This window comes from Macaca fascicularis, chromosome 19 (assembly GCF_037993035.2).
Source record: "Macaca fascicularis isolate 582-1 chromosome 19, T2T-MFA8v1.1".
Classification (NCBI taxonomy): Eukaryota; Metazoa; Chordata; class Mammalia; order Primates; family Cercopithecidae; genus Macaca; species Macaca fascicularis.
In genome coordinates, this window is record NC_088393.1 from 56883305 (window position 1) to 56909927 (window position 26623).

Here is a 26623-nt window from a genome sequence, read left to right on the forward strand (position 1 = left end):
AGTGCTGGGATTACAGGCATGAGCTACTGTGCCCAGCCTGATCCTTACCTTTAAATTTGCTCCTGGACCCAGGCAGCCCGAATCCCAGCACCCACTCCTGTCCGGATCCAGTAGCCTGTTTCCAGCTTCCCACAGGTGTCCGCAAGTCCGCTTCTCTCTCCCCAAAATATCTAATTCTCCAGCACCCAGGCATCAGCACTCAGGACTGTGTACCTCAAACACCCAGCCCCCAGTGGCCTAGAACTCCACTGCCCACCTGCTTGGGATCCGGGAGACTCCTCCCCATCAGGTGCCTGCAGAGGCTGCTCACATTGATGCCTCGGTACCTTGCCTCTGTGGCCCATCTCTAAACATACCTGATCCTCTGTTTGGAAGCTAGGGACCTAATCTCGGGATATCTGCGAAGAAGGGAGAAGAAAGACGGTTCAGAGGGAGGGAGGATTTCCCCTGGGACCTGACCTGGTCCACTCCCTTCTGACCTTCCACTTTCCACTTCCAACAAAGTAATGAGCTCCGTCACTGATGCAGCCAGGCAACGCTGCTCCGGGGGTTCTGAACACGAATGACGTGTGGGTGTTCCTTAAAGAGACCAGAGACTTCGCGGCCTCACTGTACACATCTCGCTTACAAGAAACTTACAAGAGCCAGGGCGCAGTGGCTCACGCTGCTGTTCCAGCTTCTGCAGCCTCATCCCAGCACTTTGGGAGGCGGAGACGGGGCGGGAAGATTGCTTGAGCCCAGGAGATCCAGATCCAGACCAGCAGTACAGAGACATCGTCTCTTTTTTTCTTTTCTTTTTTGAGACGGAGTCTGACTCTGTCGCCCAGGCTAGAGTGCAGTGGCGCGATCTCGGCTCACTGCAACCTCCGCCTCTCGGGTTCAAGCGATTGTCCTGCCTCAGCCTCCTGAATAGCTGGGATTACAGGCATGTGCCACCACGCCTGGCTAATTTTTGTATTGTTAGTGGAGACGGGGTTTCTCCATATTGGTCAGGCTGGTCTCAAGCCCTCGACCTCAGGTGATCTGCCCGCCTCGGCCTCCCAAAGTGCTGGGATTACAGGCATGAGCCCCCAAGCCCGGCCTGACTGTGAGAAGTGTGAAAGACAGAATGTTAAAAAAAAAAAAAAAAAGAAAGAAAGAAAAAAAAGAAAAGGCTGAAAAAGAATTAAATATTTAAATATTTTTATTAAAAATTAAAAAAATATATATTAACTGGGCCTGTCGTCCCAACTACTTGGGAGGCTGACGCGGGAGGATTGCTTGGGCCTAGGAGGTAGAGGCTGCAGTGAGAAGTGATTGCGGCACTGCACTCCAAACTGGGTGACAGAGCAAACCCTGTCTCAAAAAATAAGAAGAAAGAAACTCATAAGGAAGGCTATGCAATTTCTACCGTGCTGTAAATTGCAGGCACTTCGTGGGGCGAAAATAAATGGGCAAAACTACAGCTCCCATGAGGCGAAGGGGCCACGATGCCCGCGGAAGTTATTTTTCCCCCGGCCGGCAGGGAGTTGTAGTTGTCTTTGAAAGCTTTCTCTTTCTTTTGGCATAGGCGGGAAATGTGGCGTTAAGAGGCTGGGATTCCGAGACAGAAGCGAGGTTTTCACGAAAATGCGAGCGACTTCGGCAAGGGGCGGGGCCGCTAGACGTGGATGAAAGGTACGGGCCAGCGTGGACCAATCAGACCTCTTTGGGGCGGGGCCTCTGTGGAAAGTGGGCGTGGCCTAGGGGGGAAATCACCAAGAACGCACCGGAGGTCCTTACCAGCCCTGGAAAACGCCCTCTGCGGTGAAGGAGAGGTGAGAGGCCAGGGTTCCAAGACTCTTGGGTCCTAGGGAGGGATGGGGGCCACAGGGCTGGAAAACTGGGTCCCGGAGGGGGATGCACTGGGTGCCAGTACTTTAGGTCCTGGGAAAAGAGGAGGCTGGCACCCTGAACTCTAGGGTCTGGGGGAGAAGGAGATCCTGGATTCCTCAGTGTGAGGGAGGAGCGTGTTGGGAGCCAGGACTCCTGGGTCTGAGGGCCCGGACTCCTGTGTCGGAGGAAGGGAAGGCTGGAGGCCTGGAATCCTGGGGCCTGGGTAACGAAATGCTTGTGTCCTGAGTCTTGGAAGTAGAGGCGGCACTGGAGGCCCGAACTCCTGGTTCCAGGGGAGGAAGAGGCTTAGGACAGACATTATGCATTATCCAGCCCTCCGTCCCCCACAGACCACACCGCCATGCCTCCCTCTGGGCCCCGAGGAGCCCTCCTTCTGTTACCGTTGCTGCTGCTGGTCCTGCTTCGCGCTGTGCTGGCTGTCCCCCTGGAGCGAGGGGCGCCCAACAAGGAGGAGGCCCCTGCGACTGAGAGTCCCGTAAGTGGCCCAGCCCTGCTGTCCAGCCAGGTGTTTGCAGTGGTACTACAATTCCTGCAGACCCCGTGCCCATAGGGTGGATGTTCCAGTGACTTAACTGGCCCTACGGTTGTAGCTTGTCTTTTGCCCGCCATTCCTCCCAGCAGCAGGGGTTTGTCTTGGTGAAAAACTGGAAGTCCCTGACTCTGAGGTGTGGAAAATGTGCTTCACGCCCCAAATAAACCTCTGTTTTTTAAAGATTCTCTCTACCCAAGAAGGAATCTGAAAACAAACAAACAAACAAACAAAACTACATTTCCCAGTAACACCATGTTGCTAGTTCCCAGTAGCAGTTGATGTTGGCTAGCTGGGGTAGTCTGACTTCATGGTGCTCTTGGGAGTTGTAGTTTAAATTACAAAAGGGTGGGTGCACTGCTTGTTTATTAATTCCAACATGTGTTTATCAAACCCAATAAAAGCTTTGGTCCTAAGGGATTTGGAACTTTGGAGATCCTGAAGACCAGTGCGTGTCTTGTGGTCGGAATCTTCCTATAGCTTCCTATAAGAATAGGCTGGTCAGGCCGGGCACAGTGGCTCAAGCCTGTAATCCCAGCACTTTGGGAGGCCGGTGGATCACGAGGTCAGGAGATCGAGACCATCTTGGCTAACACAGTGAAACCCTGTCTCTACTAAAAATACAAAAAATTAGCCGGGCATGGTGGCAGGCGCCTGTAGTCCCAGCTACTTGGGAGGCTGAGGCAGGAGAATGGCGTGAACCCAGGAGGCAGAGCTTGCAGTGAGCCGAGATCGGGCCACTGCACTCCAGCCTAGGTGACAGAGCGAGACTCTGTCTCAAAAAAAAGGCTAGACAGGCTAGGCGCGGTGGCTCATGCCTATAATACCAGCATTTTGGGAGGCTGAGGCAGGCAGATCACTTGAGATCAGGAGTTCGAGACCAGCCTAGCCAACATGGCAAAACCCCATCTCTACCAAAAATACAAAAATTAGCTGGGCGTGGTGACTCATGCCTATAATCCCAGCTATTCTGGGAGGCTGAGGCACGAGAACTGCTGGAACCAAGGCGGTGGAGGCTGCAGTGAGCCGAGATCACGCCACTGCACTCTAGCCTTGGCGACAGAACTGAGACTCTGAGACTCTGTTTTCTGAGACTCTGTCTCAAAAAAACAAAGAATGGGCTGGTCATTATCCCCTGGAATGGATCATTGGGTGTTTCTGGTCCCCATGCTGCAAGTTAGGCCTCTGTTCTGTGAAATCCTTGCAGACCCAGGAAGGCTTTGTTGAGTCCCATTTCCTTTCTTCCATTCCACATGTTTCCTGAGCACCTTCCATGAGGCAGGCACAGTGGTAGTTGTTAGGGCACAGCCACATGTGTGCCCTGTGCCTGTGGACTATCCCTGCTCACTGGGAGATGGAAGACGAAGGGCAGGGCTCTGTGAGGGTGAACACCAGGGGTGACAGGGAGAAAGGGAGGCGTGAGTTGAGCTCTTTCTTTCTTTCTTGCTCTGTCGCCAGGCTGGAGTGCAGTGGTGCAATCTTGGCTCACTGCAACCTCTGCCTCCCAGGTTCAAGTGATTCTCCTGCTTCAGCCTCCCGAGTAGCTGGGACTACAGGCGTGCACCACCATGCACAGCTAATTTTTGTATTTTTAGTAGAAACGGGATTTCACCATGTTGGCCAGGATGGTCTCGATCTCCTGACCTCGTGATCCACCTGCCTTGGCCTCCCAAAGTGCTGGGATTACAGGCATGAGCCACCTCATTTTTTCATTTTCTTTTTCTTTTTTTCTTTTTTTTTTTTTTGAGATGGATTTTTGCTGTGTCACCAAGGCTGGAGCGCAGTGGTACAATCACTGCAACCTCCGTCTCCAAGGCTCAAGCGATCCTTCTGCCTCAGCCTCTGGAGTAGCTGGGACTTCAGGCATGTGCCACCACGCCGAGCTAATATTTTTGTATTTTTGGTAGAGACAGGGTTCATTATACTGCCCAGGCTAGTCTCTAACTCCTGACCTCAAGTGATCTGCCCACCGTGGCCTCCCAAAGTGCTGGGATCATAGGTGTGAGCCACTGAGTTCTGAACTGGAGAGATATGTTAAGTAAAGAGCAAGGAAGAGAGGAAGTGAAGGGAAGAGCATTCCAGGCAGAGGGAACAGCATGAGCAAAGTCCACTTGGTAGGAGAAAGCAGAGCAAGTTGAGGATGTCAAGGAGGCTGCTGTGGCTGGAGCAGGGCGAGTGAGGAGGAGGGGAGAGGGGGATTATGTGGATCATGTGGGACCTTGTGAGACTTGATAAAGAGGTAAGGAATGTGTGTGTGTATATATATATATATTTATTTATTTATAATAGACAGGGTCTTGTGCTGGTGCCCAGGCTGGAGTGCAGTGGCAGGATCATAGCTCACTGCAGCCTTGAACTCCTGGACTCAAGTGATCCTCCTGCCTCAGCCTCCCAAGTAGCTGGGACTACTGGCGTGTGCCACCATGCCCAGCTGATTTTTTTCTTTTTATAGAGACGGGAGTCTCCCTATGTTGCCCAGGCTGGTCCCGAACTCTTGAGCTCAAGCAATCCACCCGCCTTGGCCTCTCAAAGTGCTAGAATCATGGTGGCATGAGCCACCATGCCTGGCCAATTCTCTCTTTTTTTTTTTTTTTTTTTTTGAGACGGAGTCTTGCTCTGTCACCCAGGCTGGAGTGCAGTGGCCGGATCTTAGCTCACTGCAAGCTCCGCCTCACGGGTTTACGCCATTCTCCTGCCTCAGCCTCCCGAGTAGCTGGGACTACAGGCGCCCGCCACCTCGCCCGGCTATTTTTTTGTATTTTTTAGTAGAGACGGGGTTTCACTGTGTTAGCCGGGATCGTCTCTCGATCTCCTGACCTCGTGATCCGCCCGTCTCAGCCTCCCAAAGTGCTGGGATTACAGGCTTGAGCCACCGCGCCCGGCCCTCTCTTTTTTTTTAATTTTAATTTTTTTTGTTTGTTTGGGACACAGGGTCTTGCTCTGTCACCTAGGCTGGAGTGAGATGATATGATTATAATGCACTGCAGCCTCAGACTTCTGGGCTCAAGCAATCCTCCTGCCTCAGCCTCCCAAAGCACTGGGATTACAGACTTGAGCCACCACGCCTGGCCTTCTCTCTTTTGTGATTTTTTTTTTTTTTTTTTTTTTTGAGACGGAGTCTCGCTCTGTCCCCCCGGGCTGGAGTGCAGTGGCCAGATCTCAGCTCACTGCAAGCTCTGCCTCCCGGGTTCACGCCATTCTCCTGCCTCAGCCTCCCGAGTAGCTGGGACTACAGGTGCCCGCCACCTCGCCCAGCTAGTTTTTTTGTATTTTTTAGTAGAGACGGGGTTTCACCGTGTTAGCCAGGATGGTCTTGATCTCCTGACCTTGTGATCTGCCCGTCTTGGCCTCCCAAAGTGCCGGGATTACAGGTTTGAGCCACCGCGCCCGGCCTCTTTTGTGATTTTATTTATTTATTTTTCTAATTTATCTTATTTGCTTTTCACTACAGATCTGGGAGGCAGAGGATATACTACCTATTTTTTAAATAGGAAGAGCAGAGAAGGCCCAGGGAGAGTAAAGTGACACCCAGCTATGTATGACAAGGGTGGGATCAGAAGGCCTGGGACTTCCGTCTGTGTTGTTCACAGTGCGGCATATGATAGGGGCCTGGTGAATGTTCGTTGAATGAGTGGATGCATACATTGCCGGGGGAGTGGATGGATAGGCAGGTAGATGGATGGGCGGGTGGATGGATGGGTGGGTGGATGAGTGGATGGATGGATGCATGGATGGTTGGATGAATGGGCGGGTGGGTGGATGGATGCACGGGTGGATGGATGGGTGGATGGATGGACGGATGGATGCACGGATGGATGGATGCACGGATGGATGGATGCATGGGCGGGTGGATGGATGGATGGGTGGGTGGGTGGGTGGGTGGTTGAGGGGATGGATGGATGGATGGATGGATGGATGGATGCATGGGCGGGTGGATGGATGGGTGGGTAGGTGGGTGGACAGATGGTTGGTTGGATGGATGGATGGGTGGGTGGGTAGATGGATGGGTGGATGGATGGGTGGGTGGATGAATGGGTGGATAGATGGTCGGATGAGTGGGTGGGTGGATGGATGGGTGGGTGGGTGGATGGATGGGTGGGTGGGTGGGTGGGTGGATGGATGGATGGATGGATGGATGGATGGATGGATGGATGAACGGATGATGGGTGAATGGATGGGTGGGTGGGATGTATGGATGGATGTATGGGTGGGTGGATGGATGGATGGATGATGGGTGGATAGATGGGTGGGTGGGATGTATGGATGGATGGGTGGGTGGGATGTATGGATAGGGGAGTGGATGCATGGATGAATGGATGGTTGGATAGATGGATAAAGGTATGATTCACAGCTTCCCAACAAGTCATGTCCACTCTGAGCACCCACTCTGGGCAGTATTGGGCTGGGTGTTCACTGATGTGATTTTCATTTCATCTTTGCTACATATATGGGAAAAGGTAAAAACTGACGAGTCCCTCGTCAGCTGCCCTAGGGAGTGGCCATAACGGTAACAGGAGTGATGGTGGGGGTGGGGGTGGGAGCGGGGCTGCTATGTCTGTCCTCGTTGCCTCAGGACACAGGCCTGTACTACCACCGGTACCTCCAGGAGGTCATTGATGTGCTGGAGACAGATGGGCATTTCCGAGAGAAGCTGCAAGCTGCCAATGCGGAGGACATCAAGGTGCGGCTGGGGGCAGTGGGGGCTGTGGGAGGGGTACGTGCGGGGTGGGACAGAGTTCAGGAGAGGACTGGTTTCTTTTTTTCTTTTTCTTTTTTTTTTTTTTTGAGACAGAGTCTTGCTCTGACACCCAGGCTGGAGTGCAATGGTACGATCTCAGCTCACTGCACCTCCGTCTCCTGGGTTCAAGGGATTCTCCTGTCTCAACCTCCCAAGTAGCTGGGATTACAGGCGCACGCCACCATGCCTGACTGATTTTTGTATTTTTAGTAGAGATGGAGTTTCACCATGTTGGCCAGGCTGGTCTCGAACTCCTGACCTCGTGATCCGCCCATCTCGGCCTCCCAAAGTGTTGGGATTACAGGCGTGAGCCACCGTGCCTGGCCGTACTGGTTTCTTCAGAGGGGCCACATGGCTCCAGCTCTGCCTGTATTTGAAATCACCAAAATGAGGCTCAGGGAGAAGTTGCTTCTTGGGGTCACAAGCTGAGAAGAGCTTTGGGGAGCACAGAATACGAGGTTAGTGCAGAGTCCCGCGGGGCAGGCTTTCAGTTGCAGCTCCACCTCTTACCAGCTATGGGGCCTCCCCGCACCGTGCCTCAGTTTCCCCATCTGGAAAAAGCAGGGTTCGGGTTTGGATTTTCCAAGGGAAGGATTCTGGGCTTTGGATTTTCCAAAGAAAGATGTGTAAAGGGTATGGAAGAGCGTGGTGACACTCCTTAGCAAGTGTTGTGAGAGGGTTGCACTAACAGAATGCTCCTATGGTGCCTTCTACAGAGGAAGAATTCAAAATAAGGGAGGTGCTGGTGTCCCTCACGTCACCATGAACTCCCATGTCAGGCCTCTAGGAGCACTGTCATTGTCCCCATTTCACTGAGTAGGACACTGAACCCTGGTAGCAGGGTCTGTCCTTGTGGGCCTGGGTCTCACCACCATGCCCAGCTAATTTTTTATTGTTTCTAGAGACAGGGACTTGCCATGTTGCCCGGGCTGCTCTTGAACTCCTGGGCTCATGCGATCCTCCCACCTCAGCCTCCTAAAGTGCTGGGATTACAGGTGTGACCCACCGCACCTGGCCCTAAACGTGTGACTTGATGAGTGACGGGAGATGGGGCAGCAGAGGTGGGCAGGGCCTTGAATGCCAGGCTGACGGGCTGGGAGCTGTCCTTCCTGAAGACTCTGAGGAGCTGGGGGACTATAAGCAGGGAAGAGGCGGTATAAGACTGGGGCATGAGAAAGCTTGTAAGAAGCTGCCAGAGAAGACAGAGAGCAGGCCGAGGCCGCCCAGCATGCCCCCTCCCAGGCCCCCAGGCTGACCAGGGTCTCCTCTCCCGTCAGAGCGGGAAGCTGAGCCGAGAGCTGGACTTTGTCAGCCACCATGTCCGCACCAAGCTGGATGAGCTCAAGCGACAGGAGGTATCGCGGCTGCGGATGCTGCTCAAGGCCAAGATGGACGCCGAGCAGGATCCCAGTGAGCAGGGGCAGGGCCGGAGGGACAGGCAGGGAGGGGTGGGGAAGGGTGGCCTCGCTCCCAGCCTCCAGGTGGTTGTGTGCTAAGCAGGTGAGGCTTCCCTCCCCTCTGTGAAATGTGAGTGGGAGATTGCCCCAGTGTTCCTCCTAGCATGATTTAATACAAACATTACAATGTTGTTTGTTTATATTCTGTTTCCATTTGTTGTTTTTAAAAATCTTTATCATGGGCTGGGCACAGTAGCCCACACCTGTAATCCCAGCACTTTGAGAGGCTGAAGCAGGCAGGTCACCTGAGGTCAGGAGTTCAAGACTACCCTGGCCAACATGGTGAAACCCCGTCTCTACTAAAAATACTAAATTAGCTGGGCGTGGTGGCACATGCCTGTAATCCCAGCTGCTCAGGAGGCTGAGGCAGGAGAATCACTTGAACCCAGGAGGCGGAGGTTGCGGTGAGCCGAGATCACGCCATGGCACTTCAGCCTGGGCAACAGAGTGAGACTCTGACTCAAAAAAAAAAAAAAAAAAATCATTGTCATTTAAAATTCTGGTAGAGGCCGGGTGCAGTGGCTCACACCTGCAATTCCAACACTTTATGAGGCAGGAGAATCACTTGAGCCCGGAAATTCAAAACCAGGTTGGGCAACATAGCAAGACCCCTATGTCTATAAAAAATATTTTAAAATGAGCTGGGCATGGTGGCGCATGCCTGTGGTCCCACCTCCTTAGGAGGCTGAGGTGGAAGGATCATTGAGCCTGGGACGTCAGGGCTACAGTGAACCATGACTGTGCCACTGTACTCCAGCCTGGGCGGCAGAACAAGATCCCATCTCAAAAAAAAAAAAAAAAAAAAAAAAAAGTTGAAAGAACTTCAAACTTTCAGAAAAGTTGTAAGAGTAGTACAGAAAACAGCCAAACACCCTTGACCCGGCTTCTCTAGTTAACATTTGCTCCATTTGCTTTGTCATTCACATGTGGGACTTTACCGCAGTCACCATCTCGTCACCCTACACATTTCAGTGTGATTCTCCTAAGAACATACTCTTGCATAAGTACAGCAATAAAATGGAGAAGTTTGTCAGGTCACACTGTTTTTCCTTGCTTAGTCAATTTCTTTTTTTTTTTTTTTTTTTTGAGACAGAGTCTTGCTCTGTCACCCAGGCTGGAGTGCAGTGGCCGGATCTCAGCTCACTGCAGCCTCCGCCTCCCGGGTTCACGCCATTCTCCTGCCTCAGCCTCCCGAGTAGCTGGGACTACAGGCGCCCGCCACCTCGCCCGGCTAGTTTTTTGTATTTTTTAGTAGAGACGGGGTTTCACCGTGTTAGCCAGGATGGTCTCGATCTCCTGACCTTGTGATCCACCCGCCTCGGCCTCCCAAAGTGCTGGGATTACAGGCTTGAGCCACCGCGCCCAGCCTCAATTTCTTTCTTTCTTTCTTTTTTTTTTTTTTTTTGAGATGGAATCTCACTCAGTCTCCCAGGCTGCACTGCAGTGGCGTGATCTTGCCTCACTGCAACCTCTGCCTCCCGGGTTCAAGGGATTCTCCTGCCTCAGCCTCCCAAGTAGCTGGGATAACAGGCATCCACCACCCACACCCGGCTAATTTTTTATTTATTTTTTTTTTTGAGGCGGAGTCTTCACTCTGTCACCCAGGCTGGAGTGCAGTGGCGTGATCTCGGCTCACTGCAAGCTCCGCCTCCTGGGTTCGTGCCATTCTCCTGCCTCAGCCTCCCGAGTAGCTGGGACTACAGGCGCCCGCCACCGCGCCCGGCTAATTTTTTGTATTTTAGTAGAAGACGGGGTTTCACCGTGTTAGCCAGGATGGTCTCGATCTCCTGACCTCGTGATCCGCCCGCCTCGGCCTCCCAAAGTGCAGGGATTACAGGCGTGAGCCACCGCGCCCGGCTTGTATTTTTTTTTTTTTTTTTTGGAGACGGAGTCTCGCTGTGTCGCCCAGGCTGGAGTACAGTGGCCGGATCTCAGCTCACCGCAAGCCCCACCTCCCGGGTTTACGCCATTCTCCTGCCTCAGCCTCCCGAGTAGCTGGGACTACAGGCGCCCGCCACCTCGCCCGGCTAGTTTTTTTTTTTTGTATTTTTTACTAGAGACGGGGTTTCACCGGGTTAGCCAGGATGGTCTCGATCTCCTGACCTCGTGATCCGCCTGTCTCGGCCTCCCAAAGTGCTGGGATTACAGGCTTGAGCCACCGCGCCCGGCCTGTATTTTTAATAGAGACTGGATTTTGCCATGTTGGCCAGGCTGATCTCAAACTCCTGACTTCAAGTGATCCTCCCGCCTCAGCCTTCCATAGTGCTGGGATTACAGGCCTGAACCACCAGCCCTGGCCCCCATCTCAAGGTCTTTAATGTAATCCCATCTGCCAGGACCCCTTAGCCCTGTAAGGTCACACATTCACAGGTTCTGGGGATCAGGATGTGGGTATCTTTTGGGGCACCAGTATCCAGCTGCCACAACACTCAGGTTCGTCCCGTCCCTCCTCTGCCCAGAGCCTGCCCCCGGCACCCCAGTGCCCTCAGGCTCGCGTTCATGTTCCTTTCGGCTGCTCGGAGCCTGGGTGGACCTCGGCCACATCCTCCTGGGCCCGCCCTTCCCCTGTGTGCCCTGACCTTCTTGCGTCAGCATTTTTAGAAATTGCTGACGTGCAACCTCGGGAACTTTGCCCGTTCGCCCTGCTGTCCCATGACATTCCTTCTCAGGGCTCTTTGCCTGGTCCACAGACCTTCCATCTCCCCTGGAACGTCACCTCCTCAGGGTGTCACTGCCCCGGCCGTCCTGTGTGAAGGAGCCTCTGTTTTATTTGTGTCCTTGGTATTCCTTTGTTCATCCCTTGGTCGCCTGTTCTCTGTCTCTCTAGACTGGGTGCTCCAAGAGGCGGAACTCTTTTGGTGGTGGTGGTTGTTGTTGAGACAGAGTCTCACTCTGTCGCCCAGGCTGGAGTGCAGTGGCGCAATCTCGGCTCACCGCAACCTCTGCCTCCCAGGTTCAAGCGATTCTCCTGCCTCAGCCTCCTGAGTGTCTGGGATTACAGGTGCCTGCCACCACACCCGGCTAATTTTGTATTTTTGGTAGAGACGGGGTTTCACCATGTTGGCCAGGCTGATCTCGAACTCCTGACCTCAGGTGATCCACCTGCCTCGGCCTCCCAAAGTGCTGAGATTACAGGCATGAACCACTACGCTTGGCCTCCAAGAGGCAGAATTCTGTCACCATCTGATTCCTGCTGTGTCCACAGTGGCCAGCACTGGGTCAGCCTGGAGTAGTGGCTCAACACTGGCACAAACAATGAATTTGAGATTCAGTTTGTACCTGTGTCCTGCACGCCTGTCACTCCTCTGGGCTCAGCCAGGGCTGGAGCTGCCTCCACTGCAGCCTGGGTCTCCCAAATTCTAGCTGCCCGTGTGTGTGTCTTTCTGCCCACCTGACCGAGGGCCGGCCGCTGGAGGGCGGGGCCAGGCCCATTGATTCTGTGTGTGTGTGTGTGTCTGTCTCTCTCCCCACCTAACTAAGTGCCGCTGGAGGCCAGGGCCAGGCTGATTCATTTTGGGTCCAGCATTGCACAGCGCAGGCCTGGGCCCCTAGAGGCCTCGGGAGACCTGTGTGTGGTGAGTAAGTGTGTGTTGGCAGTGTGTGTGCTGTCCCTTCCTGCCTGGAAACCCTACCCCTTCCTGACCGCTTGGAAACTCCCATACGAGGGAGGCTGCACTTGTTTGCTGCAGCTGCTGTAACCAAATACCCCTGACCAGGTGCTTCAGCAACAGAACTGGACTGTCTCATGGCCTGCAGTCAGAGTCCAAAGTAAGGGTGTTGGCAGGGCTGGTTCCTTCCGGGGCTGTGAGGGAGGATCTGGTCCAGGCCCCTCTCCTTGGCTTGCAGAGGGCCGTCTTTTCCCTGCGTCTTCACACCATCTTCCCTCTGTGTGCCTGGCCCAAATTTCTCCTTTCATTATTATTTTTTATTAATTATTATTATTATTTATTAATTTTTTTTTTCCAAGATGGAGTTTCGCTCTTGTTGCCCAGGCTGGAGTGCAGTGGCATGATCTCGGCTCACTGCAACCTCTGCCTTCCGGGTTCAAGTGATTCTCCTGCCTCAGACTCCCAAGTAGCTGAGATTACAAGCATGTGCCACCATGCCTGGATAATTTTGTATTTTTAGTACAGATGGAGTTTCGCCATGTTGCTCAGGCTGGTCTCGAATTCCTGACCTCAAGGTGATCCACCCACCTCGGCCTCCCAAAGTGCTGGGATTACAGGTGTGAGCCACCACGCCTGGCCTATTATTACTTTGTTTTACTTCCATCACTCAGGCTGGAGTGCAGTGGCGCGATCTCGGCTCACTGCAACCTCCGCCTCCCATGCTCAAGTGATTCTCTTGCCTCAGCCTCCTGAGGAGCTGGGACTACAGGCACACACCACTGCACACGGCTAATTTTTGTATTTTTTGTAGAGATGGGGTTTAACCATGTTGCCCAGGTGGGTCTCAAATGCCTGAGCTCAAGTGATCCTCCCACCTCAGTCTCCCAAAGTGCTGGGATTACAGGCATGAGCCACTGCGCCCAGCCATAAATTTCTGCCTTTTATAAGGTCGCCAGTCATGTTGGATTAAGGCCCACAGGAATGACCCCATCTTAACCTGGTTCCCTCTGTAAAGACCTAGTCTCCAAATCAGGTCACATTCTGAGGTACTGGGGCTTAGGACTTCAACACAGAAACTTAAGAGCACGCAATTTAACCCCTAAGACTGGTTGATGCTTTATCAAAAATTTTGGTGTTTTTCTTTTATTTATTTATTTATTTATTTTTGAGACGGAGTCTCACTCTGTCACCAGGCTGGAGTACAGTGGCGCAATCTCGGCTCACTGCAACCTCCATCTCCTGGGTTCCAGCTATTCCCCTGCCTCAGCCTCCCAATTACAGTACAGGTGCTTACCACCATGGGATTACAGGTGCTTACCACCATGCCCAGCTAATTTTTTGTATTTTTAGTAGAAATGGGGTTTCACCATGTTGGCCAGGATGGTCTCGATCTCTTAACCTTGTGATCCGCCTGCCTCGGCCTCCAAAAGTGCTGGGATTACAGGCGTGAGCCACTGCACCCAGCCTTGTTTATTTTTTTAAAGAGTGGTTGAGGCTGGGCGCGGTGGCTGCCACCTGTAATCACAACACTTTGGGAGGCTGGGTGAGTGGATCACCTCAGGTCAGGAGTTCAAGACCAGCCTGGCCAACATGGTGAAACCCTGTTTCTACTAAAAATACAAAAATTAGCCGGGTGTGGTGGCGTGCACCTGTAGTCCCAGTTACTCAGAGGACTGAGGCAGGATGATTGCTTGAGCCTGGGAGGCGGAGGTTGCAGTGAGCAGAGATCCTGCCACTGCAGAGTGAAACCTTGTCTCCAAAAAAAAAGGGAAAGAAAAAAAGATGGTTGAATGTCATGGTTTGGGGTGTTCAGTGGCTGGTTCCCATCCTTGCTCTGCCACTTGCTAGCTGGTAGCCTAGACCAGTCACAACCCCTCAAGGGGTCTCAGTTTTCACACTCATAAAATGGGGATAATCGTAGAACCTATGTTGTCAGGATTTTGTGGAAAGTAAATGAATTAATACAGTTAAAGTGCTTAGGGCATGGCCTGGCATCTAGTAAGAGGGCAGTATATGTTAGTTTTTATTATGGTTATTATTCTAAGTATCAGACTCAGTCGTGGGATCACCTCCTCCAGGAAGCTCTCCCTGATTGCCCCAGGCTAAAGATGTCTTCTGGGCTTCCCTAGCGCCGCTCGTGACTTCTTTACAGCATGTCTGGCCCAAGATTCTAAAAGGACATGCCCTGAGGTGTTGGACTCTTCCTTCTCTTCCAGATGTACAGGTGGATCATCTGAATCTCCTGAAACAGTTTGAACACCTGGACCCTCAGAACCAGCACACATTCGAGGCCCGCGACCTGGAGCTGCTGATCCAGACGGTAATGGGAGTGGGTCCAAAGGCAGAGGATTGAGGGAAGCTTTGCGGAAGGGGACAAGGGGACAGAGTCCCGGACGTGAGCCAGCTCACCATGCCTGCTGGTGTTCTCTGAGGTTGGAGGCTGATAGAGGGCTGGGTGGTTTCTTTTAGTTTCTTTTTTTTTTGAGACAAAGTCTCGCTCCTGTCCCGCAGGCTGGAGTGCAGTTGTGTGATCTCGGCTCACTGCAACCTCTGCTTTACGTGTTCAAGCAATTCTCCTGCCTCAGCCTCCCAAGTAGCTGGGATTACAGGCGCCTGCCACCACGCCCGGCTAATTTTTGTATTTTTAGTAGAGATGGGGTTTCACCATGTTGGCCAGGCTGGTCTCGAACTCCCGACCTCAGGTGAGTTCCGGCCTCCCAAAGTGCTGGGATTACAGGCGTGAGCCACTGTGCCACGCAGCTCTTCTTATAGTGATACCCACCATAACCCAGCGGGCCATCATCTTTTTTTTTTTTTTTTTTTTTTTTTTGAGACGGAGTCTTGCTCTGTCGCCCAGGCGGGAGTGCAGTGGCGCAATCTCTGCTCACTGCAAGCTCCGCCTCGGGTTCACGCCATTCTCCTGCCTCAGCCTCCCGAGTAGCTGGAACTACAGGTGCCCGCTACCAGGCCCGGCTAATTTTTTGTATTTTTAGTAGAGACAGGGTTTCACCGTGTTTGCCAGGGTGGTCTCGAGCTCCTGACCTCGTGATTCACCCGCCTTGGCCTCCCAAAGTGCTGGGATTACAGGCGTGAGCCACTGCGCCCAGCCCCATCATCTTAACTAATTACAAGGTCTCGCTATGTTACGTGAGTTAGTCTTGAACTCCTGGGCTCAAGTGATCCTCCCAACCCAGCCTCCCAAAGTGCTAGGATTCCAGGCATGACCCACCTCTCCTAGCCTGACCTCATGTTCTTGGCCGCCTAGCTGTACCCGAAATACGTAACATATTAAGTTCACCATGTATGTTGTTCTTATGTACTTATTCCTCCAAGATCTGGAGATTGTGGAGGACTTGAAAGAGGTGGGTTGAAGTTGCTGTCGTATAACCGTCCTAATCTGTTTTGAATAAAGAGAAGAAAGTGTGTTATGGGGCAGGAGTAGTCATGGAAACCAAAAAGGGTGACATCAGGCTGTGCGCGGTGGCTCACGCCTATAATCCCAGCACTTTGGGAGGCTGAGGTGGGCGGATCACCTGAGGTCAGGAGTTTGAGACCAGCCTGGCCAACATGGTGAAACCTTGTTTCTACTAAAAATACAAAAATCAGCCGGGCCTGGTGACACATGCCTATAATCCCAGCTGCTTGAAAGGCCAAGGCGGGAGAATCACTTGAACCTGGGAGGTGGAGGTTGAAGTGAGGCAGTGAGCAGAGATCATGCCGCTGCACTCCAGCCTGGGCAACAGAGCAAGACTCGCTCTCAAAAAAAAAAAAAAAAAAAAGGGGACATCAGGACACAAGACATAAGACAGGTAGAGGCTGGGGCTACCCTCGGCCAGGTTCAGGGCCAAGGGCCTGCCATTTACAGGCTGGAATTGGGGGCTGGGCAGAGGGGGCAGAAGGGAATGATCCTGTGCCTTTCCCCAGGCCACCCGGGACCTTGCCCAGTACGACGCAGCCCATCATGAAGAATTCAAGCGCTACGAGATGCTTAAGGAACATGAGAGGCGGCGTTATCTGGAGTCACTGGGAGAGGAGCAGAGAAAGGAGGCAGAGAGGAAGCTAGAAGAGCAACAGCGCCGGCACCGCGAGCATCCCAAAGTCAATGTGCCTGTGAGCACCCCATTTGTGCCCATCCACTCCCTACCACATCCAGTTCAAACCCGACAAGAAAGCAGTTAAAGAACTACAATTCCCAGGGGCCCTTGAGGCAAAAACTTCCTGTTACTGTACCTGGCTGCCCAAGGGGCTGCTGGGAGTTGTAGTTTTCTTAGTTTTCTTGCTTGAGGGAGATGATGTTTGTTGGATGGGGGTAAAGGGATATTTGGTTTTATCCCATGGCATGCAGACTTCTTGCTCATGAGCTCCTGGCTCTCCCTTCCACAGGGCAGCCAAGCCCAGTTGAAGGAGGTGTGGGAGGAGCTGGATGGACTGGACCCCAACAGGTTTAACCCCAAGACCTTCTTCATACTGCATGGTAAGGTGGGGAGGGAGTTCCAGAGCTGGGATGAACCCTGAGACTCTGACCCTCCTGGGACCTGAATGCTAAGAGGGGTGTGTCTGTCCCAGGAGGGCTTAGTCAGGCCTAAGAGCCGAGCCTATGTCCCCTGGTTGACCAGACAGCCCTGCTTCTCCCGGCTATAAGGCTAGGATCTGCGTGGAAGGGTTGGGCCTCTGCTCTAGCAAACACCAGACCTCCGGGTTCTAAGGACAGCTGGTGTCCACTGTAAGCAAGCCAGGCTGGCTAGGCCTGGGCCCTCCTCCCACAGCAGCCCAAAAGAAACCCTGGTCCACTCTGGGAGCCCTGTCACTAGGAGTGTGTTGTTCCCTAAGAACCAGGCCTCCAGAGGCCTGGAAAGCCCTTTCTCTTTTTCTTTTTCCTTTTTTTTTTTTTTTTGAGACGGAGTCTTGCTCTATTGCCCAGGCTGGAGTACAGTGGTGTGCTCTCGGCTCACTGCAACCCCCTGCCCTCCGCCTCCCACGTTCAAGTGATTCTCCTGCCTCAGCCTCCTGAGTAGCTGGGATTACAGGCATGTACCACCATGCCCGGCTAGTTTTTGTACTTTTAGTAGAGACGCCGTTTCAGCATGTTGGCCAGGCTGGTCTCGAACTTCCAACCTCATGTGATCTGCCCCCCCTCCGCCTCCCAAAGTGCTAGGATTACAGGCGTGAGTCATTGTGCCTGGCCTGGAAAGACCTTTCTGTATGGTGGGTCAAAGGCACACTCCCCCGAGTCTGTCTCTTCCTGTCTGGAAGTGTGGCCTGGGGTTGCCAAGCCCCCTCAGATATGCCTGGCACGCTGTCCCAGAATCTGCTGCTCGTCAGAAGAGCTTAGCAAGGCCTAACTCATTCATTCAGCAAACCTTTCCTAAGGTCCCACTAAGGACCAAGCCTTGTCAAGACCCTGTGGATACAACTGTCAACAAAACAAAGTACCTCCCCCTCACAGCCAGTGATCAGGCACACAGATCATACCACACTTTAGTAACTCCAAGAGACTGAACAGTATGAGAGGCGCTAGCATTTTACGTAAGCTGCCAATTAAATTAACGTACTATTGAAAACAAGATGCGTCCTGGGCTGGGTGCAGTGGCTCATGTCTGTAATCCCAGCACTTTGATAGACCGAGGTGGAAGATGGCTTGAGCCCAGGAATTCAAGACCAGCCTGGACAACAAAGTGAGACCCTGTCTCTATTAAAAAAAAAAAAAAAAAAAAAGTAGACCAGGCATGGTGGCTTACGCCTATAATCCCAGCACTTTGGGAGGTTGAGGTGGGAGGATCACCTGAGGTCAGGAGTTCAAGACCAGCCTGGCCAACATGGTGAAACCCCATCTCTACAAAAATACCAAAATTAGGTGGGCATGATCATAGGTGCCTGTAATCCCAGCTACTCAGGAGGCCGACGTGGGGGAATCACTTGAACCCAGGAGGTGGAGGTTGCAGTGAGCCAAGATTGTGCCATCGCACTGCAGTCTGGGTGACGGAGCAAGACTCCATCTCAAAAAAACAAAAATAAAAGTTAAAAATTAAATAAATAAAGATGCATCCCTATTTCAGGGGTGATAAAATAGAAGAACACAAAAGTGCATCTCAGAATCAATGAAGGTTCTAGGCCGGGTGTGTTGGCTCACTCCTGTAATCCCAACACTTTGGGAGGCCGAGGCAGGCAGGCCCCTTGAGGCCAGGAGTTGGAGACCAGCCTGGCCAACATGGCAAAACCCAGTCTCTACTAAAAATACAAAAAAAAAAAAAAAAAAAAAATTAACCAGGCATGGTAGTGCTTGCCTATAGTCCCAGCTACTCAGGAGGTTGAGGCAGGAGAATCGCTTGAGCCCGGGAGGCAGAAGTCGGGGGTTGCAATGAGCTGAGATCACACCACTGCACTCCAGCCTGGGCAACAGAGCGAGACTCTGTCTCAAAAAACAATAAAAAGTAAAAAAGAATCAAAGAAGATTCTGTAGTGGGGTCTCAGGTAGTGATATGTGCTACCTCGCAGCCTCGAACACCCAGGTTCAAGTGATCCTCCCCCCTCAGCCTCCCGGGTAGCTGGGACCACAGGCACACACCACTATGCCTGGCTAATTTTTTTAATTTTTAGTAAAGGCAAGGTTTTACCATGTTGCCCAGGCTGGTCTCAAACTCCTATGCTCAAACAATCCACCTATCTTGGCCTCCCAAAGTGCTGGGGTTACAGGCATGAGCCATCCCACTGGGCACCACCCTGCCTTTTTTTTTTTTTTTTTTTTTGAGACAGGATCTTGCTATGTTGCCCATGCTGGACTCAAACTCCAGGCCTCAAACAATCCTCCTGCCTCAGTCGCCTGAGTAGCTGAGACTGCAGACGTGTGCCACTGCGCCCTGTTTTAAACATGTTTAATCGTACAGTTCAATAGTATTAAGTATATTTACACTGTCATGCAACCAATTCTGAGAGCGCATCATCTCGCACAACGGAAACTATCCATTAAACCACTCGCCTTCCCCTTCTCCCCCGCTCTCTAGCAACCACCATTCTGTTTTCTGTCTCTATGATTTTGACTCTTTTAGGTACTTCATATGAGTAGAATCTCTTAGTATTTGTCGTGTGTGTGTGTGTGTGTGTGTGTGTGTGTGTATTTGGCTTATTTCACTTCGCATAATGTTGAGGAATTGAAGTTTTCATTCTCCTGGATATTAATTTCTATTTCAATTGCCCCATGTGGCTAGTGGCTGCTGTACTGGAGTTGGAGTCCCAGCACAGCTCTAGAGAGGACATTTGGGCTGGATACGGTGGCTCACGCCTGTAATCCCAGCACTTTGGGAGGCCGAGGTGGGTGGATCCCTTGAGCCCAGAAGTTCAAGACCAGCCTGGGCAACATGGCACAAACCCATCTCTAAAATAAAATACAAAAATTAGCTGGGTGTGGTGGCGTGCGTCTGTAGTCCCAGCTACTTGGGAGGCAGAGGTGGGAGGATCACTTGAGCCCAGGAATTCCAAGCTGTAGTGGGCTATGAACACACCAGTGCACTCCAGCCTGGGCAACAGAGTGAGACCCTGTCTCAAAAAAAATTAAAAATAGGCCAGGCGTAGTGGCTCACGCCTGTAATCCCAGCACTTTGGGAGGCCGAGCAGGCAGATCACGAGTTCAAGAGATCGAGATCATCCTGGCCAACATGGTGAAACCCCGTCTCTACTAAAAATACAAAAATTAGCTGGGCGTGGTGATGCGCGCCTGTAGTCCCAGCTACTCTGGAGGCTGAGGCAGGAGAATCACTTGAACAGTGGAGGTTGCAGTGAGCTGAGATCATGCCACTGACCTCCAGCCTGGCGACAGAGTGAGACTCTGTCTCAAAAATAAATAAATAAATTAATTAATTAATTAACAATAGGCCGTGTGCGGTGGCTTACCCCTGTAATCCCAGCACTTTGGGAAGCCAAGGCAGGTGGATCCCTTGAGCCCAGGAGTTCAAGACCAGCCTGGGCAACATGGCAAAACCCCATCTCTACAAAAACAAATACAAAAATTAGCTGGGTGTGGTGGCGTGCGTCTGTAGTCCCAGCTACTTGGGAGGCTGAGATGGGAGGATCACCTGAGCTGAGGAGTTCAAGGCTTCAGTGAGCTATGAACACACCAGTGCATTCCAGCCTGGGTAACAGGGTGAGACCCTGTCTCAAAATTAAAAAAAAAAAACCTTATTTAATCTTTTTAATCTGGCAGTCCCTACAGACCAGAATAGGTTGAGAGGAACTCCCTATACCTTTTTTTCTTTTTCTTTTTTTTATTTTTATTTTTAGAGATGGGGTTTCACCTTTGTCACCCAGGCTGGAGTGCAGTGGTGTGATCATGACTCACTGCAGCCCAGACCTCTTGGGCTCAAGTGATTCTCCCACCTCAACCTCTAGAGTAGCTGGGATCATAGGTGCACACCACCATGCCCAGCCAATTTTTAATTTTTTTTTTTTTTTTTTTTTTGAGGCAGAGTCCAGGCTGGAGTGCAATGGCACGCTCTCAGCTCACCACAACCTCCGCCTCCCGGGTTCAAGCTATTCTCCTGCCTCAGCCTCCTGAGTAGCTGGGACTACAGGCAGTTGGCATTATGCCTGACTAATTTTTGTATTTTTGTAGAGACAGGGTTTTACCATGTTGGCCAGGCTGGTCTTGAACTCCTGACTTCAGGTGATCCTCCTGCTTTGGCCTCCCAATGTGCTGGGATTACAGGCGTGAGCCACCGTGCCCGGCCCACTTTTTTACTTTTTTTTTCTTTCTTTTTTTTTTTTTTTTTTGTAGAGACGGGGTCTAGCCATCTTTTCTAAGCTGGTCTCAAACTTGTGTGCTCAAGTGATCCTCTTGCCTTAGCCTTCCAAAGTACTGGGATTACAGGCATGAGTCCCTAAGTTCGGCCCCTACATTTTCTTTAATCCTAATCAATTTAAATTTAAACAGCCCATGTGGCTAGCGGCTACTGTATTGGACAGCACAGATCCAGAGTTGAGGCAGAGGAGACCCCCAGGCCTGAGCCGTAGGCCGCACTAGCACGGGGAGGTCAGGAAGAGGATGGAGCCGTCAAAGGAGATGGAGGGGCAGCCAGAGAGGACAGAATCATGTTCTGGAAGTCAAGGGCAGAAAGTCAAGTCAGATGCAGGCGGAAAATGAACCACAGGATTTGCAAGATGAGGGTTCCCGGCCTCCTCCGCAGGAGCAAGGTTGTGCTTGTCTGAGGGAGCCGAGGAAGGAGGAGGGCCGGTGGTGACAGTGAGTGTGGCTGACCAAGCCTGAAGCCCTGCAGCTGCGGGGTCTACATTGGTAGGAGAGGCTCTCCCTGACGACTGGAGTCGGCACTGGCCTGGTTCTCTGGGAAGCAGAGGTCCCTGATAACCCTGGAGCTGACTCTGTGTCCAGAGCACTGGATGCCAGGGCCAGAGAATCCTGCATGACAGTGACCCAAGCATGTTTCCTCGAACCCTCTTTTTCATCTATTCCATTCTCAGCCCCCTGGTCGCTAGGCAGTGACCCTAGCAACGGGCCTAGTGGGGTGCTAAAGCCTGGGGGCCACCGTTCCACCGCGCGAGATCTGTAGTTACCTGTCCTCTGATAACAGACCCCACATCCGCCCCAAGTTTCTTCACCAGGGACCTGACGCACCCCGTCCTCGGTCACCTGAGATACCTTGCTATCTCCTTCCCTTCAGATATCAACAGTGATGGTGTCCTGGACGAGCAGGAGCTGGAGGCCCTCTTCACCAAGGAGGTGAGCATCTTGGAAGCCTCGGGCACCTGGAGGGACTCCCAGATCAGCCACTTATTTTCTCCTTGCACTCCCCTTAAATCCCCCTGGATGGGAGCTCATTTGAAAACTACAACTCCCATCAGCCCCTGGGGCAAAAACAGCTGCCAGGCGTGGTGGAGTGCCCAAAGGACTGCTGGGAGTTGAAGTTGTCGGGTTGTGTGTCTAACGAGGAAGGGGTAGCCTGGGAATGAGCTCGCTCGGGACCTCTCAATGCTGTCTGCCTCTCGCTTGCTCCTGCAGCTGGAGAAGGTGTACGACCCAAAGAATGAGGAGGACGACATGCGGGAGATGGAGGAGGAGCGGCTGCGCATGCGGGAGCACGTGATGAAGAATGTGAGGGGGGAGCCGGGCGGGGGGCCAGGCGGGGGAGAAGACGGGGCCCCAGCTCTGTCACTCACCCTTATCTGGCTCCCCAGGTGGACACCAACCAGGACCGCCTCGTGACCCTGGAGGAGTTCCTCACATCCACTCAGAGGAAGGAGTTTGGGGACACCGGGGAGGGCTGGGAGGTGAGAACATGGGGGATACTCGGGGTCCTGAACCTCTCTCTCTTCCAGCCATGACCTTTCTTTCAGAGTCTCAGGCCCCTTCTCTTTTCCTCTGGGTCCCCGGCCATTCTCCTGGGTCACTGCATCCCTATCTCTGGGGCTCTGTTCTCCCCTGTCTCTAGGACTCTTTCTAATTTTTGTTTATTTATTTATTTGTTTAATTTTGTTTATTTATTTTGAGATGGAGTCTCACTCCGTTGCCCAGGCTGGAGTGCAGTGATGTGATCTCGGCTCACTGCAACCTCCACCTCCCAGGTTCAAGCAGTTCTCCCACCTCAGCCTCCTGAGTAGCTGGGATTACAGGTGCGTGCTACCACACCTGGCTGATTTTTGCATTTTTAATAGAGACAGGGTTTCACCATGTTGGCCAGGCTGGTCTCAAACTCCTGACCTCAGGTGATCCACCCATGTTGGCTTCCCAAAGTGCTGGGATTAGAGGCGTGATTTTTGTTCGTTTGTTTTGTTTTGTTTTGTTTTTAAGACAGGCTCTTGCTCTGTCACATAGGCTGGAGCCCAGTGGTGCGATCTTGGCTCACTGCAACCTCTGCCTCTTGGATTCAAGCGATCCTCCTACCTCAGCCTCTTGAGTAGCTGGAATTACAGGCGTGAGCCACCACGCCTGGCTAAGTTTTATATTTTTTGTAGAGACGGGGTTTTGCCATATTGGCCAGGCTGCTCTAGAACTGCTGGACTCAAGCGATCCACCTGACCTGGCCTCCCTAGGTGCTGGGATTACAGGTGTGCACAACCACACCACACCTGGCTGATTTTTGTATTTTTTGGTAGAGACGGGGTTTTGCCATGTTGGCCAGGCTGCTCTCAAACTCCTGGACTCAAGCGATCCACCCTCCTCAGCCTCCCAAAGTGCTGGGATTACCCAGGCTGGAGTGCACGGGTGTTATCATGGCCCACTGCAGCTTCCGACTCCTGTCCTTCAAACTCCTGTCCTGATCCTCCTGCCTGAGCCTTCCTATTAGCTGGGACAACAGGCACATGACAGCATGCCCAGCTAATCTAGCTCATTCTTTTGTTTATTTATTTATTTATATTTTTTGAGACAGGGTCTCCTGTCACCCAGGCTGGAGTGCAGTGGCATAATCATAGTTCACTGTGGCCTTGAATTCCTGGGTGCAGGTGATCCTCCTTCCTTAGCCTCTTGAGTAACTGGAACTACAGGCACTTGCCACTATGCCCAGCTAATCTAGGTATCTATTTTATTTATTTATTTATTTATTTAATTTATTTATTTATTTATTTTTGAATACAGAAATTTGCTCTTGTTGCCCAGGCTGGAGTGCAATGGTGCGATCTCAGCTCACTGCAAACTCCACCTCCCAGGTTCAAGCAATTATCCTGCCTCAGCCTCCTGAGTAGCTGGGATTACAGGCGTACACCACCACACCCGGCTAATTTTGTATTTTTGGTAGAGACGGGCTTTCTACATATTGGTCAGGCTGGTCTCAAACTCCCGACCTCAGATGATCCACCCACCTCGGCCTCCCAAAGTGCTGGGATTACAGGCGTGAGCCACTGCGGCCTATTTCTATATATGTTTCAAGATGCCTGACCAATTTTCTGTAGAGACAGGGTCTCGCTGTGTTGCCCAGGCTGATCTTGAACTCCTGGTGTCAAGTGATCCACCCACCTCGGCCTCCCAAAGTCCTGGGATTACAGGCGTGAGCCACGGTGCCCGGCCTTGTCTCTCAGTTTTTATCCTACTCCCACCTCCCACTTGGGCCTCTTTGACCACCCACATGGCCCTGGCCTCCCAGCCTCTTCTAAACCTCCCCCATTGGCACAACCCTCTCCAACGTGGGTGGGCCGAGGTTGGACCTGTGCCCCTGATGACCCTTTTGCCCACCTGCAGACAGTGGAGATGCACCCTGCCTACACCGAGGAAGAGCTGAGGCGCTTCGAAGAGGAGCTGGCTGCCCGGGAGGCAGAGCTGAATGCCAAGGCCCAGCGCCTCAGCCAGGAGACAGAGGCTCTAGGGCGGTCCCAGGGCCGCCTGGAGGCCCAGAAGAGAGAGCTGCAGCAGGTGACAGGGGGGGAAGCTGTTTCCATCCGCTGAATCTCTGGCCACCCTTGTCCGTGTCCCCATGGGTGTCCAGAAGCTGGGAAGGCCTGTGGCCACCATGTTAATCACTGGGGGAGCCTCAAGTATTCACCGCCATCTTGAGTAAGGGCAGATGTTTTCCTGTCTCTGACAGCTCTGTGGCTGCCATGTTAGATAAGGGCAGTTAGGCTGTAAGTGAGGAGGGAAATGCCCAGGAGGGGGAGAAGGGCAGACTCAGCCAGGGACGGGTGAGAGCTTCCCTGTCCCAAAGCAGGACCCAAGCCGTGGCTGGAGGGAGAACTGGATCCTTGACTATCATTAAGCCTGACTGTCAATGAAAGAAAAACTGAGGCCCACGGAGAAGGGATTGGCCAGTGACCACTTAGCATGTTGCTGTGAAGTCTGAGTCTGGGGACTGAGGCCTGAGTACTTGCAGTGCCAGCGTCACACCCTCTTGTGTGTGTGACCCCTCACCTCCTGCAGGCCGTGCTGCACATGGAGCAGCGAAAGCAGCAGCAGCAGCAGCAGCAGCAGCAGGGCCACAAAGCCCCGGCCGCCCACCCCGAGGGGCAGCTCAAGTTCCACCCAGACACAGGTGCTGGCCCTTGTCTGGGGAGGAGGGGCTGCAGGGCTGGACCCCTGGGTCTGAGGTTGGAGGGGCTGGGGCCTGGACTCCCAGATCCGAGGGAAGAGAGGCTGGGGGCCCAGTCTTCCGGGTTTGAGGGAGGAGGGGCGGGGGCCTGGACTCCCAGGTCGGAGGGAAGAGGGACTGGGGGCCCAGACTCCTAGGTCGGAGGGAGGAGGGGATGGGGGCCTGGACCCCTGGGTCTGAGGGAGGAGGAGCTGGGCCTGGACTCCTGAGTGTGAGGGAGGAGGGGCTGGGGGCCTGGACTCCTGGGTCTGAGTGAGGAGGGGTTGGGCCTGGACCCCTGGGTGTGAGTGAGGAGGGCCTGGGGGTTGGGGCTGGGACCCCTGGTTGTGAGGGAGGAGGGACTGGGGGTTGGGACCCCTGGGTATGAGGGAAGAGGGGCTGGGCCTCCGGGGGCCTGGGGGAGGAGGGGTTGGGATGTCCTGTGCCACCATTCCCTCCTTCCATTTCCAGACGATGCACCCGTCCCAGCTCCAGCTGGTGACCAGAAGGAGGTGGATGCTTCAGAAAAGAAACTTGTTGAGCGGCTCCCTGAGGTTGAGGCGCCCCAGCATCTGTGATCCTCCGGGACCCCAGCCCTCTGGATTCCTGATGCTCCAAGGAGGCTGATGGGCGCTGGATGAAGTGGCACAGTCAGCTTCCCTAGGGGCCGGTGTCATGTTGGGCTCCTGGGGCGGGAGCACGGGCTGGCATTTCATGCACTGCTGCCCCTCCAGGTCCACCTGTCTCCACTCTCACAGCCTCCGAGTCTGTGGCCCTTCCCTTCTGTCCTCCTCCGAGGGGCCTGCCTTCTCTCGTGTCCAGTGAGGTGCTCAATGATCGGCTTAACTTAGGGAAGGCCCCTCCCCTTCCCGTCTATCCCAAGAGGGTCTGCTGTGAGCCTGCGTTCCTAGGTGGCGGGGCCTCAGCTGCCTGGGTTGTGGCCGCGCCAGCATCCTGTATGCCCACAGCTACTGGAATCCCCCTGCTGCTCCGGGCCAAGTTTCTGGTTGATTAACGAGGGCATGGGGTGGTCCCTCGAGACCTTCCCCTACCTTTTGTGGAACCAGTGATTCCTCAAAGAGAGTGTCCCCTCCACAGCTGGGTGCCAGGGGCCGGGGATCCTCAGTGTAGCTGGTGAACCCTGATACCAGGAGCCTGGGCCTCCCTGAACCCCTGGCTTCCAGCCAGCTCATCGCCAGCCTCCTCCTGGACCTCTTGGCCCCCAGCCCCTTCCCCACACAGCCCCAGAAGGGTCCCAGAGCTGACCCCACTCCAGGTCCCAGCCCCTCAGTCTCATCTGGAGCCCCTGAAGGCCTGTCCCACCCACATTTCTGGCCTCATCTGACACTGCTCCGCGGCCTGCTGCGTGTCCTCTCCATGCTCCGGTTCCATCTAAATATACTTTCTGGAACAAA

General features: G+C 53.1%; 1 protein-coding gene across 2 annotated transcripts; it reads left to right on the forward strand.

Moving 5' to 3' along the window:
* The first annotated feature begins 1760 nt into the window (after nucleotides 1–1760).
* NUCB1 (nucleobindin 1) lies at nucleotides 1761–26623 on the forward strand. Of its 2 annotated transcripts, none has more exons than XM_065534740.1 (13): nucleotides 1761–1796; nucleotides 2188–2350; nucleotides 6978–7085; nucleotides 8420–8552; nucleotides 14424–14527; nucleotides 16132–16317; nucleotides 16591–16681; nucleotides 21876–21934; nucleotides 22214–22306; nucleotides 22390–22482; nucleotides 24389–24559; nucleotides 25061–25172; nucleotides 25680–26623. In XM_065534740.1, the coding sequence occupies exons 2-13, from the start codon at nucleotides 2216–2218 to the stop codon at nucleotides 25784–25786; spliced, it is 1392 nt and encodes a 463-aa protein (XP_065390812.1). In that variant the 5' UTR covers nucleotides 1761–1796; nucleotides 2188–2215; the 3' UTR covers nucleotides 25787–26623. The 2 variants fall into 2 exon arrangements, with proteins under 2 accessions (XP_065390812.1, XP_045235086.2); XM_045379151.2 differs by having other exon boundaries at nucleotides 2205–2350.